Source organism: Conger conger, chromosome 17, assembly GCF_963514075.1.
Source record: "Conger conger chromosome 17, fConCon1.1, whole genome shotgun sequence".
NCBI classification, from domain to species: Eukaryota; Metazoa; Chordata; class Actinopteri; order Anguilliformes; family Congridae; genus Conger; species Conger conger.
Genome location: NC_083776.1, coordinates 37,710,528 through 37,726,781, shown reverse-complemented (window position 1 = coordinate 37,726,781; position 16,254 = coordinate 37,710,528). Strand labels below are relative to the sequence as shown.

General features: G+C 44.2%; 1 protein-coding gene across 2 annotated transcripts in view; it reads left to right on the top strand.

Annotated features, from left to right (window-relative positions):
• Nucleotides 1-16,254, top strand: part of LOC133116225 (glutaminase kidney isoform, mitochondrial-like) — a 49,223-nt gene that overhangs the window by 15,509 nt on the left and 17,460 nt on the right. For both annotated transcript variants that reach the window (XM_061225578.1, XM_061225579.1), the window contains exons 4-10: nucleotides 1,134-1,263; nucleotides 2,974-3,053; nucleotides 6,394-6,557; nucleotides 8,207-8,265; nucleotides 12,869-12,901; nucleotides 13,287-13,345; nucleotides 14,023-14,089. In XM_061225578.1, coding sequence (XP_061081562.1) covers nucleotides 1,134-1,263; nucleotides 2,974-3,053; nucleotides 6,394-6,557; nucleotides 8,207-8,265; nucleotides 12,869-12,901; nucleotides 13,287-13,345; nucleotides 14,023-14,089 — 592 coding nt within the window. The remainder of the gene's footprint in view (nucleotides 1-1,133; nucleotides 1,264-2,973; nucleotides 3,054-6,393; nucleotides 6,558-8,206; nucleotides 8,266-12,868; nucleotides 12,902-13,286; nucleotides 13,346-14,022; nucleotides 14,090-16,254) is intronic.

Genomic DNA, 16,254 nt, shown 5'->3' with positions numbered 1-16,254 from the left:
CTTCTGCTCACCGCTGATATTATTTGACATGATTGGGTTGGTCGTGACACGGAATTTGTGCTCATTGCTTGTGACTTGACGTCAGTGCTGTTGTGTTCAGCATTGCTTTCTGGGGTTATCTTTCACAGCTATAACACGGCTGTATATTGACTTTATGGTCTGTTATTTCATAGCATCTCAGCACGGCGCCATTATAATTGGGAACGAGTCATTCAGACATAGCACTGAAATAAATAGGCCCTCTGGTCTGTGTGAATTCAACAAACTGTAAGCAAAGGCACCCTAAATGTTGTGGATTGTTGGATATGTGGTGCAGTTTGTGGGTTTTTTATGCTCTGTGAAACAGTGAGGATGATTATGTGAAACATATAGGTCTCAGTCCTCACGTTGGCACCAGTTGTGTAGGGGAAGCAGTGTATACTGTGATTAGTAATCAGTGTCATAAAATTACTATTATCTAAAACATCTAACAACAAATGTAGTATTTTAGTGAATTAAAACAACCAATATTAATGATTAAACATACAGATAACCTGAAGGTTGGAGTTCTTCTGAAGACTAATTTGACTCCACTCTCATGTCATGCAACACCAAAACAGACACCGGGTTTAATAAGATCATTTATTAACTAAAACTACAAAGGCGCTAATCTAATCCCAGAGAACAATGCTAACTAAGGGAAGGCAGGAATGTGTGTGCATGTGTGTGTGCACATACACTTTGACTTGGACAAAGGAGAAGAGAGACGTGTGCCAGTATGCCATTTGTCTCTGGACAAAGAGGGAGAGGACACATGCTGTGCTCGTGTAGTGTGCGTTAGTAGTTAGTAGTAGACTTTGAAAAAGTTTGCTTTGGTTAGGAGTGTAACACATGTGTGATTAACTCTACAGGTTACATACGTGATAACGGCGAACAGTTTCACATGACTAAACTAAACAGTAGCTAATGCCTTTGGTCAGTCTTACGAGAGTGCTCTTCCCAGTGTCCAGTCCTGGGTGTCCATGAGAGTGTGGGAAGGTAAAGGCGAGTAAAGGCCTCTCTCTCTCTGGCCTTTCGTACCACTTGTGTGGTTTCGGCGTGCTCCCCTTCGGCTGGCTTTGCAGGGCTCCCTCACCTTCCTCTTCCTCCCCCAGGTGTGTCCAGAGCAACATCGTGCTGCTGACACAAGCGTTCCGCAAGAAGTTTGTCATCCCAGACTTCCAGCCGTTCTGCTCCCACATCGACGAGCTGTACGAGAGTGCCAAAAAACTGTCTGGAGGACAGGTGGGTACGGCCCCGGGCGCTGTGCACCAGGGGTACTCGCTCTTTCCCGGAAAGGCCAGTGCGGGAGCAGGCTTCTGTTCCAGCCTCTGTTCCACACACCCAATTCTTCTGATTCTACAGCCATTACAGTCTTTGCTAAGGGCCTTGATGAGTAGAATCTGGTGTGTAACTGCTGCCTGCACCCACACTGGCCCTTTCTGAGAAGTATTGCGTGTCCCTGGTTCACACCAACCAGACCATCATCCCTTCCTTCTCTTCAGCCCGAACTGGTCTTTAGGAAAGTCTGCCCCTCGTTCATAAATATTCATCATAAGGTACTTCAAATCATTTCAGCCTCGGTGGAGGAGAGACAGGACTCATGGTGGTAGGACTATGGAGCTGACCACCTGGATCTTTTGTAGAACTTCACAGCAGGCTAAGTGCCAGGCCTTGTTGCTTAATAGTGTCGTCTCTGATATGTCTTATGCAGGGGTGGTAATATAGGGACAACCTGTAGCCTAGTGGCTAAGGTACATGACAGGGACCCGGTAGGTTGGTGGTTCAAGCTCCAGTGTAGCCACAATAAGATCTGCTCAGCTGGGCCCTTGAGCAAGGCCCTTAGCCCTATATTGATCCCGGGGGGTATTGCCCCCTGCTTACTCTAATTAGCTGTAAGTTGCTTTGGATAAAAGTGTCAGCTAAATAACAAATTATTTATTATTATTATTATAATTATTATAATTATAGGAGTAGGACAGACATGTTGTCACATAGCAACCAGAGTGGAGCTTGTGAACCAAACGTGTAACGAATACAGAAAAAAAGCAGTTAATGTTAATGCAAAATGGCGGCAGGTCTGTCTTGTCCTTGTTTTATTGTGTAAAGGCTACTTTAGTGGAATAAGCAGGCTTGTTTTATTGTGTAAAGGATACTTTAGTGGGATAAGCAGGCTTGTTTTATTGTGTAAAGGATACTTTAGTGGAATAAGCAGGCTTGTTTTATTGTGTAAAGGATACTTTAGTGGAATAAGCAGGCTTGTTCTATTGTGTAAAGGATACTTTAGTGGAATAAGCAGGCTTGTTTTATTGTGTAAAGGCTACTTTAGTGGAATAAACAGGCTTGTTTTATGTGTAAAGGCTACTTTAGTGGAATAAGCAGGCTTGTTTTATTGTGTAAAGGCTACTTTAGTGGAATAAGCAGGCTTGTTTTATTGTGTAAAGGATACTTTAGTGGAATAAGCAGGCTTGTTTTATTGTGTAAAGGTTACTTTAGTGGAATAAACAGGCTTGTTTTATTGTGTAAAGGCTACTTTAGTGGAATAAGCAGGTTTGTTTCATTCTGTAAAGGCTACTTTAGTGGAATAAGCAGGCTTGTTTTATTGTGTAAAGGCTACTTTAGTGGAATAAACAGGCTTGTTTTATTGTGTAAAGGATACTTTAGTGGAAAAAGCAGGCTTGTTCTATTGTGTAAAGGCTACTTTAGTGGAATAAACAGGCTTGTTTTATTGTGTAAAGGCTACTTTAGTGGAATAAACAGGCTTGTTTTATTGTGTAAAGGCTACTTTAGTGGAATAAGCAGGTTTGTTTCATTCTGTAAAGGCTACTTTAGTGGAATAAGCAGGCTTGTTTTATTGTGTAAAGGCTACTTTAGTGGAATAAGCAGGCTTGTTTTATTGTGTAAAGGCTACTTTAGTGGAATAAGCAGGCCTGTTTTATTGTGTATCCTCTGCAGGTGGCAGACTACATCCCCCAGCTTGCCAAATTCAGCCCTGGCCTGTGGGCTGTGTCTCTCTGCACGGTGGACGGACAGAGGTAAGACGTGTCTGAGGAGGGCATTACTGCCTGGGGACATTTGTCCCACTGACATTCCCCCAGCCCGTAGCCTCATGGCTGAGGTACATGACTGGGACCCCGGAAGGTCTGTGGTTTGTGGTTTGTGGTTCTAGCCACTATAAAATCCTCACAGCTGTTTTTCCTATTCATTCCTGCCCATTTAGGTACCCAGTGTGCATGCTCTGGTGCCAAAAAGCCCCAGAGTCAAATATCAGAATCAGAATCAGAATCGCTTTATTCGCCATGTAGTTTTCACATACTCAGGAAATTTCACAGGAATTTGGTGTGGTTTGTGAGTGCATGCAGACAACATAAATAATTATACTAAAATAGAAACATAGATATAAAATAAAGTAGTAAATATAAATAAACAATAAAATATGGCCACCTCCATGAACTGGCTTCTCGCTCTGTTGAGCACTGGAATCCATGGGAACTTTAAGTGGAAGCTGTCTCCAGTCCTTATACATCTCCATGGCAACTGGTGCATCGTTTCTGAGGCACCTGCGATTACAGGAAGTGCCTGTGTGTGTTTGCCATTTATCGTAATACACTTTTAATTCACATACAGTGCATCTGGAAAGTATTCACAGCGCTTCACTTTTTCCACATTTTGTTATGTTACAGCCTTATTCCAAAATTGATTAAATTCATTTTTTCCCCTCCAAATTCTACACACAATACCCCATAATGACAAAGTGAAAAAAGTTTTTTTTGAGATTTTTGCAAATTTATAAAAAATAAAAAACTAAGAAATCACATGTACATAAGTATTCACAGCCTTTGCCATGAAGCTCAAAATTGAGCTCAGGTGCATCCTGTTTCCACTGATCAACCTTGAGATTCTACAGCTTAATTAGAGTCCACCTGTGGTAAATTCAGTTGATTGGACATGATTTGGAAAGGCACACACCTGTCTATATAAGGTCCCACAGTTGACAGTGCATGTCGGAGCACAAACCAAGCATGCAGTCAAAGGAATTGTCTGTAGACCTCCGAGACAGGATTGTCTCGAGGCACAAATCTGGGGAAGGGTACAGAAAAATTTCTGCTGCTTTGAAGGTCCCAATGAGCACAAAAGTTCGGAACCACCAAGAAGTTCGGAACCACCAGGACTCTTCCTAGAGCTGGCCGCCCATCTAAACTGAGCAATCGTGGGAGAAGGGCCTTAGTCAGGGAGGTGACCAAGAACCCGATGGTCTCTCTGTCAGAGCTCCAGCGTTCCTCTGTGGAGAGCGGAGAACCTTCCAGAAGGACAACCATCTCTGCAGCATTCCACCAATCAGGCCTGTATGGTAGAGTGGCCAGACGGAAGCCACTCCTTAGTAAAAGGCACATGGCAGCCCGCCTGGAGTTTGCCAAAAGGCACCTGAAGGACTCTCAGACCATGAGAAACAAAATTCTCTGGTCTGATGAGACAAAGATTGAACTCTTTGGCGTGAATGCCAGGCGTCATGTTTGGAGGAAACCAGGCACCGCTCATCACCTGGCCAATACCATCCCTACTGTGAAGCATGGTGGTGGCAGCATCATGCCGTGGGGATGTTTGTCAGCAGCAGGAACTGGGAGACTAGTCAGGATTGAGGGAAAGATGAATGCAGCAATGTACAAAGACATCCTGGATGAAAACCTGCTCCAGAGCGCTCTTGACCTCAGGCTGGGGCGACGGTTCATCTTTCAGCAGGACAACAACCCTAAGCACACAGCCAAGATATCAAAGGAGTGGCTTCAGGACAACTCTGTGAATGTCCTTGAGTGGCCCAGTCAGAGCCCAGACTTGAATCCGATTGAACATCTCTGGAGAGATCTGAAAATGGCTGTGCACCAACGCTCCCCATCCGACCTGATGGAGCTTAAGAGGTGCTGCAAAGAGGAATGGGCGAAACTGCCCAAAGATAGGTGTGCCAAGCTTGCGGCATCATATTCAAAAAGACTTGAGGCTGTAATTGCTGCCAAAGGTGCATCCACAAAGTATTGAGCAAAGGCTGTGAATACTTACGTACATGTGATTTATTAGTTTTTTATTTTTAATAAATGTGCAAAAATTTCAAAAAACCTCTTTCATGTTGTCGTTATGGGGTGTTGTGTGTAGAATTTTGAGGAAAAAAATGAATTTATTCCATTTTGGAATAAGGCTGTAACATAACAAAATGTGGGAAAAGTGAAGTGCTGTGAATACTTTCTGGATGCACTGTATACACTAAGTAAAGCGTGCTCTAGTGCTTATAGTTATAGCTGCATAAACGTTATCTGTCTAATAATACTTTCTTTTGTTATGACACAAATAGTTGTTAGGTCAGTTAATAATAAACATATTGATGGTCTCTGTGCGTCCTCTGTGATATCGCATATTTGCGATAAGAACGTGAGTTAATGGACTGTTGTACTGTAAAAAGATGACAGAAGTGTGCTTATGTCTCTGTGTACCAAGTATTAACATTGCCGGGGTCATCTAGAGATAACACTCAAAACAGGGCAATCTGTGTAGCCTCGTCTCATTCAGTAATAAACGTCTCCAGTTTATGAGACTGGATTGTTGGGTGTTTAAAATGGGAGTGTGGAATTTTTATGGATTTGACAAATCCGGAAACGCACTTCTAAAGGGCCGTCATGCCCTTTTTACTCTGGATTCTATTTTGGTTCTTCATTCATCTAATCTGGGGCGGCACGGATGGTGCAGCGGGTAGCACTGCCGCCTCACAGCAAGGAGGTCCTGGGTTCGAATCCCCGTTGACCGGGGTCTCTCTGTGTGGAGTTTGCATGTTCTCCCCGTGTCTGTGTGGGTTTCCTCTGGGTACTCCGGTTTCCTCCCACAGTCCAAAGACATGCAGGTTAGGCTGATTGGAGAGTCTAAATTGCCCATAGGTATGAGTGTGTGAGTGAATAGTGTGTGTGCCCTGCGATGGACTGGCGACCTGTCCAGGGTGTATTCCTGCCTTTCTCCCAATGTATGCTGGGATAGGCTCCAGCCCCCCTGCGACCCTGTCCAGGATAAGCGGGTTAAGATAATGGATGGATGGATTCATCTAATCTGCTCAATAGTTAATAATTAAGCTGTGTTTGAAATACCAAACTGAGTGGAAATGTACTGTGCTTCTGCGCAGGGGACCTTGGGAGATATGCACCGAGCGATAACCCACGAGGATGTTTGTTTTCGCCTGCGTTACTCGTCTTGTCGCTGAAGCAGTAATTAAACTTTGTCATTAGGCCTCTGTGGTGACACACTTTCCTCATGTGCAAATACACTTTGTTTTGATGTGACCACGGCTGCCGTTTGGCGGGTTGACGGTGTGTAACGCTCTTGTCCCGCGTCTCGCAGGCACACGGTGGGCGACACCAAAGTGCCATTCTGCCTGCAGTCGTGCGTGAAGCCGCTGAAGTACGCCATCGCCGTGCACGACCACGGCACGGACTACGTGCACCGCTTCATCAGCAAAGAGCCCAGCGGCCTGCGCTTCAACAAGCTGTTCCTGGACGAGGACGGTGAGGACCGTGCCCCGACCCCCATGCAGACCCCGACCCCCACCCCAACCCCGACCCCGACCCTGAACCGCTGCATTAGAGCAGAACCGCTGCTTGTGTCCTCTGGGAATGACCCACCAAGGCCACAGCAGGACAGAAATCTGAGATCAGTGCCGCTCCTTTAACCTCCAACTGAAACGGAAGTTAGAGCAGCCTCGGTGTGACGTATGCTGGGTCGTATTTCTGAAGGGCGGGGGGTCGATTTGACCGACGTCAAGTGAGGAGCGCGTTGTCATGTGAGGATGTGTTGATTGGAGGGAAACAGAAAAATGACATTTGATCGGCAAACGCCCAGTGGTACACGATGCCGAATTTCAGGAAGTGGATGGAAATAGGCGTTTGTGTGGATATGAATAATTGACTAAAATGAAGAAAACATTTATTTTGATTTCATCTGAGCCCAGTTCCCTTTTAATACCACAGCAGGACAGAACTCTCAGTGGAAAAGCACAAACCGGCTATGATTGACACTTTTAGGCTGTGTATATGTGGATGGGTGAATACAGTTAAGCAGCCAGTCCAGAAACAGTCAGGGTAACTGTGCTCTGCAGAAGATAAAGTCTGGTGAAAGAACATGAATTGCCCTGGAATGCCGCCTGGGCATGATGGCGTTAAGGCAAGCTTTAAGCATTCATGCCTTTTCAGGTTTGTTTTCATTTTTCTGGCTGCGTGTTATTTCCCAGGTGTGGCTTCTTTTGGCCCTTGAAACTCAACAAAAACACGCGGAGGCTGTGTGCCTGTGGAGACCAGCGGCGCGCTCCCCCCCTCGCTGGAGAAGGGCCCGTCCGCAGCTCAATCACGCCGTGATTAGAGCAGAACGCGCTGAACGCGGTCGCCCACTTCTCCTGCACTGCTGTTCCGCGGCTCCACTTAGAACAAGACCTCTCCGGCAGTCTGTTGCCATGGCAGCCGGATGAAATATTAATGAATTTGAAGCTGCTTCCATTCGCAGAGAGTATCAGATGAAGCGAAGCCGGCTTTGCAGTAAAGATTGTGTGTTGCCATTCGACGGCAAATCATTCAACCACTTCAAAAATCTTGAACATAAACATCCAAATTGATGACAAAACAGAATTTTGCTTTTTTTCCATTTGAGAATATCTAATTCATTTAGGCCAAATATTTTCCCACCTCTTTTATTACTGGTGGCTATTTTAATAATAAAAATGTTGTAGTTTGTTATACTGTGTAGTCCTCTGGAGCTACCGAGAACTGACTACCAGTGGAACTTTTAGTACCTTTGGAGTGCGTTTAGGGGAGGAGGAGAAGAATAAGCCAACTGAGGAAGGGTTTTAAAATGGCTCCAGAATGCCATTGTAATTATTACGAGTTAATTATTCCTTCATGTTGCAGGTAACTACTTAACATATCCCATATTAGCATTTACTCAAAATTGTCTCACTCATGGGAATTTGACAAGACGATTCCCAAATAAGACCACAACAGACCTTAAAATCGCTGTTTGAGTCATTCTTCTTGCACTTCTGTCCTTCCCTATGGCCTCTAGCACCTGCACAGCCTGAATTCCTCTGAAGAATAGAGCCCTTTGCACACAGAAATGTATGCTGAGGACTGAAATGTGTTCTCACGGTGATGTTTGTTTTCTCCAGATAAACCCCACAACCCCATGGTGAACGCCGGTGCGATCGTGTGCACGTCCCTCATAAAGGTGAGTGAGGGCCTCGCCTGGGGCAGCGGGGGTGTCAGGAATGCAGAGTGCTGTTCACATGAGCCCAAGTGAGCCCAGCTCATTCCAGCTCCATGTACGGCTGTGAGCCACATGTACAGCCCATTTACTGACAGAGTACAGCTGTGAGCCACATGTACAGCCCCTGTACTGACAGAGTACGGCTGTGAGCCACATGTACAGCCCCTGTACTGACAGAGTACAGCTGTGAGCCACATGTACAGCCCCTGTACTGACAGAGTACAGCTGTGAGCCACATGTACAGCCCATTTACTGACAGAGTACAGCTGTGAGCCACATGTACAGCCCCTGTACTGACAGAGTACAGCTGTGAGCCACACGTACAGCCCATTTACTGACAGAGTACAGCTGTGAGCCACATGTACAGCCCCTGTACTGACAGAGTACAGCTGTGAGCCACACGTACAGCCCATTTACTGACAGAGTACAGCTGTGAGCCACATGTACAGCCCCTGTACTGACAGAGTACAGCTGTGAGCTACACGTACAGCCCATTTACTGACAGAGTACAGCTGTGAGCCACATGTACAGCCCCTGTACTGACAGAGTACAGCTGTGAGCTACACGTACAGCCCATTTACTGACAGAGTACAGCTGTGAGCTACATGTACAGCCCATTTACTGACAGAGTACGGCTGTGAGCCACACATACAGCCCATTTACTGACAGAGTACGGCTGTGAGCTACACGTACAGCCCATTTACTGACAGAGTACAGCTGTGAGCTACATGTACAGCCCATTTACTGACAGAGTACGGCTGTGAGCCACATGTACAGCCCCTGTACTGACAGAGTACAGCTGTGAGCTACACGTACAGCCCATTTACTGACAGAGTACAGCTGTGAGCTACATGTACAGCCCATTTACTGACAGAGTACGGCTGTGAGCCACACGTACAGCCCATTTACTGACAGAGTACGGCTGTGAGCCACATGTACAGCCCCTGTAATGACAGAGTACAGCTGTGAGCTACATGTACAGCCCATTTACTGACAGAATACAGCTGTGAGCTACATGTACAGCCCCTGTACTGACAGAGTACAGCTGTGAGCCACATGTACAGCCCATTTACTGACAGAGTACGGCTGTGAGCCACACGTACAGCCCATTTACTGACAGAGTACGGCTGTGAGCCACACGTACAACCCATTTACTGACAGAGTACAGCTGTGAGCCACACATACAGCCCATTTACTGACAGAGTACAGCTGTGAGCCACACGTACAGCCCATTTACTGACAGAGTACGGCTGTGAGCCACATGTACAGCCCCTGTAATGACAGAGTACAGCTGTGAGCTACATGTACAGCCCCTGTAATGACAGAGTACAGCTGTGAGCTACATGTACAGCCCCTGTACTGACAGAGTACAGCTGTGAGCCACATGTACAGCCCATTTACTGACAGAGTACGGCTGTGAGCCACACGTACAGCCCATTTACTGACAGAGTACGGCTGTGAGCCACACGTACAACCCATTTACTGACAGAGTACAGCTGTGAGCCACACATACAGCCCATTTACTGACAGAGTACAGCTGTGAGCCACACGTACAGCCCATTTACTGACAGAGTACGGCTGTGAGCCACATGTACAGCCCCTGTAATGACAGAGTACAGCTGTGAGCTACATGTACAGCCCCTGTAATGACAGAGTACAGCTGTGAGCTACATGTACAGCCCATTTACTGACAGAATACAGCTGTGAGCTACATGTACAGCCCCTGTACTGACAGAGTACAGCTGTGAGCCACATGTACAGCCCATTTACTGACAGAGTACGGCTGTGAGCCACACGTACAGCCCATTTACTGACAGAGTACGGCTGTGAGCCACACGTACAACCCATTTACTGACAGAGTACAGCTGTGAGCCACACATACAGCCCATTTACTGACAGAGTACAGCTGTGAGCCACACGTACAGCCCATTTACTGACAGAGTACGGCTGTGAGCCACATGTACAGCCCCTGTAATGACAGAGTACAGCTGTGAGCTACATGTACAGCCCCTGTAATGACAGAGTACAGCTGTGAGCTACATGTACAGCCCATTTACTGACAGAATACAGCTGTGAGCTACATGTACAGCCCCTGTACTGACAGAGTACAGCTGTGAGCCACATGTACAGCCCATTTACTGACAGAGTACGGCTGTGAGCCACATGTACAGCCCATTTACTGACAGAGTACGGCTGTGAGTAATCAGGCTGAACACATTCTACTGCGGTGCCCTGAACAGCGATGCCATTGCCCCATAGACCACTCAGCAGTGAGGGTACCCCCAACCCACTCAGCAGTGAGGGTACCCCCCAACCCAAACAGCAGTGAGGGTACCCCCCAACCCAAACAGCAGTGAGGGTACCCCCCAACCCAAACAGCAGTGAGGGTACCCCCCAACCCAAACAGCGGTGAGGGTACCCCCCAACCCAAACAGCAGTGAGGGTACCCCCCAACCCAAACAGCAGTGAGGGTCTGCCAGCCTGTGCTATAGACCACACAAAAGTGTGATACAGGCCTATCTCTTAAGTCAATAAATCTTATCTGCCACAATGTCACCTTTGTACACCGCCGTGGTTTGTTCCGGAAATAGAGACTGATGCCTGCTTTAGAATTCCCTTGTCCCTGTACAGATCCTGTTGCTGATATATCTGTCAAAAACAAGGCCAAGGAAATACACATACATTTAGAAAAATGGCTCTTTCACTTTTGGCCTTGTCTACTTATTAGGAAAGCGATAGGAATCGTAAGACAGCATTTTTAACGATCCAATCTAGTTTCATCATGCCTGGCATTGATCTTGTCTCCAAATGCATACTGCACTTCAGACCCTGATGAGACACTTTTGTGGTCTGCACCACGCTTTGCAGTTGACTTCTCTCTTAGTGCTGCTACCCAACAGCATAGCTACCAATGTACACTCAGTGAGCAATTTTAGGTAGACCTGTGCACCAGCTTGTTAATGCAAATATTTAATCAGCCAATCATTTAGCAGCAACTAAAGGCATGCAATAAAAGCATGCAGATGTGGTCAAGAGGTTCAGCTGCTTTTCAGACCAAATGTCAGAATGGGGAAGAAATGTGATATGGTACGAAAACATCCAGTGAGCAGCAGCTCTGCGGACAAAAACATATTGTTAATGACAGACGTCAGAGGAGAAGGGCCAGACTGGTTGAAGCTGACAGGAGGGCTACAGTAACGCAAATAACCACAGATTACAGCAGTGGTATGCAGAAGATCTCTGAACACACAACATGTCAAACCTCTTCAGTGGATGGGCTACAGCAACAGAAGACCAATAAGTAAAATAAATAAATAAAATAAAATAAAATAAAAAGTCTTATAAATAGCTAATAATGTGCTCAGTGGTTGTACGTATGCTCCATTCTGGACTAATATTACTTTTGGCATGTGCCCTGATTTATAAAAACCGTTGTTTTTTTTTCTACTTAAAGGCCATCTTTTCATCTGCATGTTAAGCTCCACTGCTGTAGGTGGCCATTATTGAATGAATACAATATAGAGTAGGTCTCATGTTCTCCCCATTAAAAACCACACGCCCCAGTGTTTCTCCGTGCCTCTCCTGGTGGCAGTTGCTTTATGAGGGGCAGGGGTTTAGGCATGCTATGGGTCACATTGAGTTGAGTGATGGTTTTGGTTGGGATCTTAGCTGTTGCAATTGCCATTGGTCATGATACAATGCGTATGTTAAAATGAAAATCACACTACTGGCAATACAAGCTGACCGAACTGTGACAGAGGACTGCTTATAAGTGCAATTTAGACAGTGGCTAGCATGCATGCACAATGCACACACACACACACACACACACACACACACACACCGCACGTACAGTATATCACTGTCCTATACTCACAAGTGTATAGCGTTTGGTTATTTATTATATATTATAACATAATGACGAACAGGCCATTCAACCCAGCAATGCTTGCATTTTCCTACCATTAAGTGTACCTTCTGCTCAGTTTGTTTAAAAGCTAAATAGTATCTACTACTGTATAGATACAGTTCAGTAATAGTATCTGCCTCCACTGCATGTCCTGGCAAAATGTTCCACATAGTGGCTAAAGTAATTGCTTAATGACTTTATCAGTGTCAGTATTGTGAAGAATTTGTGAAAATTTGTAACCAAAATGGCTTCAAATCTACAGCGTCTTTTAGCTTTTTTACTTTTTTATTTATTTTCAGTTTGTGTTCCAAATGTCCTGACTGCAAATTCTAGTAACCGTGTTCGCATATTTTCATGTTTTCATTTATTGTAGTCTTATTTCACAGAAATCTTGTCAAACTTTAGAACAATATCTATTCTTAGGAGTATCAGTTACTGCAGTCAGCTGCATATATGATTTACATTAGAATAATTGACGTTTCTGGAATAATCTGTGTGTAGGATTATATCTAGGTTTGAGCCAAGGCCGTGTGATTTGTAGAGCTTTAGTGCTGCAGTCACTGATACATCCACTGTCATCCATATCACTGTCATCCATATCACTGTCATCCATATCACTGTCATCCATATCACTGTCATCTTTTTTTCTTGCAGCAAGGGGCAAGTAATGCCGAGAAATTTGACTATGTGAGTACATTTCTAAGCTATATTTTATTAGTTCTTTTATTAAGTTAAGAATTAGGAACACTTTTGACACTGGTGCAATTCCTGCAGTTTGCTAACAATTTTGAACAAAGATGTTCTATCATATAATGGCACCTTTGGTCTGCAACATGCTTTGTTGAAAATTCCCAGGGATCTGCAGTAGCTTTTAAATCTTACTGCCATCTGAAGAGATTTTAAATGCATAATTGACCCACACCTGCGGTGTCATTGAGCTGGAAACGTATCTCTTCATTGGGCTGGAAACGTATCTCTTCATTGGGCTGAAAGCGTATCTATTCATTGGGCTGAAAGCGTTTCTCTACTTTGCTGTAAAGCAGTGTTCTTTTTCTTTACTCTTTCCGCGCAGGTCATGAACTTCCTAAATAAAATGGCAGGGAATGAATATGTCGGTTTCAGCAATGCAACGTGAGTACTGAATCACTGATATACTGAATCACTGACGCACTGAATCACTTATATACTGAATCACTGATATACTGAATCACTGACACACTGAATCACTTATATACTGAATCAGTGATATACTGAATCACTGACGCACTGAATCACTTATATACTGAATCAGTGATATACTGAATCACTGACGCACTGAATCACTTATATACTGAATCACTGATATACTGAATCACTGACGCACTGAATCACTGATATACTGAATCACTTATATACTGAATCACTGATATACTGAATCACTTATATACTGAATCACTGACGCACTGAATCACTTATATACTGAATCACTTATATACTGAATCACTGACACACTGAATAATACAGTTAGCAATGCTACGTGTGTACTGAATCACTGAGACACACTGGATAATACACAGTTATCAATGCTACATGAGTACTGAATCACTGACGCACTGGATAATACACAGTTAACAATGCTGTGTGAGTACTGAATAACTGACACACACTGGATAATACACAGTTAGCAATGCTACGTGTGTACTGAATCACTCACACAAAGTCATATGAATGTTGGATGAAGGTGACTGTGAGAGTGTTAGCTCTTGTTGTGACTGTGGTAAAGACAGCTGTGTTGGTGTAGAAACCGGTTTCTGCTCCCATTTCCCCAGGTTCCAGTCTGAGCGGGAGTCAGGCGACAGGAATTTTGCCATTGGCTACTATCTGAAGGAGAAAAAGGTCTGTTCCGCCTGGCTGTGTGACCTTTGTCTCTGTCTCTTTTTCTGTTCCTCTCTCTCTTTTTTTCCCTCTATCCCTCTCCCTCCCTCTAATGGCCTCCCTCATGTGTAATTTACTGTGTAAATATTCATAAATAATCCACACTCATCATTGAACAAGCTTGCCCTCATCATGGCCATCCAGATTAATTGTAAATGGATTCTCAGTTAGAGCCTCAATTTTAGTTTGAGTGGATCACTGCCTTTTATCTCCATAGCTCTGTCTGTTTCCTGACACTCACTCGACTATATCTAGTAAGAGAAGCATACATAGCTATGAATGCTATCAGCAACAAATTAATTGCTGATTCATTGTTCATGCAAATCCAGTAGGCACATAACCACACCAGTAAACAGTTTACGAATACATATTTAAGAATTTATATTTTTGGTCGCAAAACGTGACATTTTGGCCAGTCTTAATAACATATCTTTTCAGCCAGCTGAGTTTCATAATTTCAACTGCATTCCTCTACATTTATGATCATCCCTCATCTGAGTTTCTCAGTTTTAACGCAGCAATAGGTTATTTGAAGCCCCATCTAGTGTCCACAAGGGATAACTGCAATCTCAACCCAATGCCCGGTTGCATCTGCATAGTATGGATGTGAATGTTTTCAATGTTTACAAAAACCTTAGTTGCATAAAAGAGAATGCAAAAATGACCCCGATGTCATACTATATTGGGCAACCATGAAGGCAGTTCAGAAAAAGTTTTGAATGCATTACCTTTCACTATGCTTTGCAAAATGTAGTTCAAATCAATGGTTATACTTACGCTTATATATTTTCTTCTGTTTTTCTTACACAGTCAAATCACCTAGGTGCTGTCATCAACGCATACTGTGCTTAACCTGGTGCGTTTCTATGATGACATAGTACGTCTGAAAATCCATCTTGCACTTACACTAAATAACAGTACATAAATACAGTTTGTTTTTGCTGTACACTGAAGACAGTTGTGTTTGAGGTCAAATGATGTACATGAGATGACAGATCTGAATTTCAGCTTTTATTTCCTGGTATTTTTATGTAGATTTGTTAAACAACTGAGATCATATCACGTTTTGTATCAGACCACTCCGATTTTTAGGTGAGCAAAAGTATTGGAAAAGTATGTGACTGACTGGTGTACAAAACTTGGAATGTCCTGAAAAAGAGAGAAACCACTGATGTACTGAGCAACAGACATCGAACAGGTCGACCAAGGAAAACAACAGCAGTGGATGACAGAAACATTGTGAGAACATCAGTCAGTGACATCACAAACAATCTCCACAGGGCAGGGGTGAAGGTATCTCAATCAACTGTTTGAAGAAGGCTTAAAGAGCAGCAATATAGAGGCTATACCACAAGATGCAAACCACTCATCAGTGGTAAGAATTGGAAGGCGAGATTACATTAATTTACAATGAAATACAGAGATGAGCCACAAAAGTTCTGGAACAAAGTTTTATGGATTGATGAGACCAAGATTAACCTATAAAGTGATGGAAAGTGTGGAGGAAAAAAATGGATCTGCTCATGATACAAAACACACAAGCTCATCTGTGAAGCTCGGTGGAGGAAGTGTCATAGCTTGGGCTTGCATGGCTGCTTCTGGAGTGGGCTCAATAATCTTTACTGATGATGGTAGCAGCAGGATGAATTCCGCCATCAGGCCCAACTGATCCAGAACGCCGGATGGCTGGTATTCAATGTTCCCAGACAGCATTGTTCTGGCCCCACAGTGGTGGAATGACCTTCCTGTGGATGTCAGAACAGCAGAGTCTCTGACCACTTTCAAACGCGGACTGAAGACTCATCTCTTCAGGCTGCACCTTCCCCCCCTACCTCACCACCATGATTAACCTTGTATATTTATATATAGTTATAAATGGATATTATTGTATTGTATTAGATATTGTATTGTTGTACTCAGGGTATTCTAGCTGCCAACCGTGGTATGCTAGTTTGGAAGTTGATGTATTCTTCAAGGGTTCCAAATGTATCTGTATGGTCATGCTAGGACTCGGAACTGTACGCACTGCTAAATGCCTTAATGTAATTCAGAAGCTGTACAAAAACATTCTGTCTGCCAACCTACGCATGCATCCAAAATGCATCCAAATGCATCCAAACTAATTG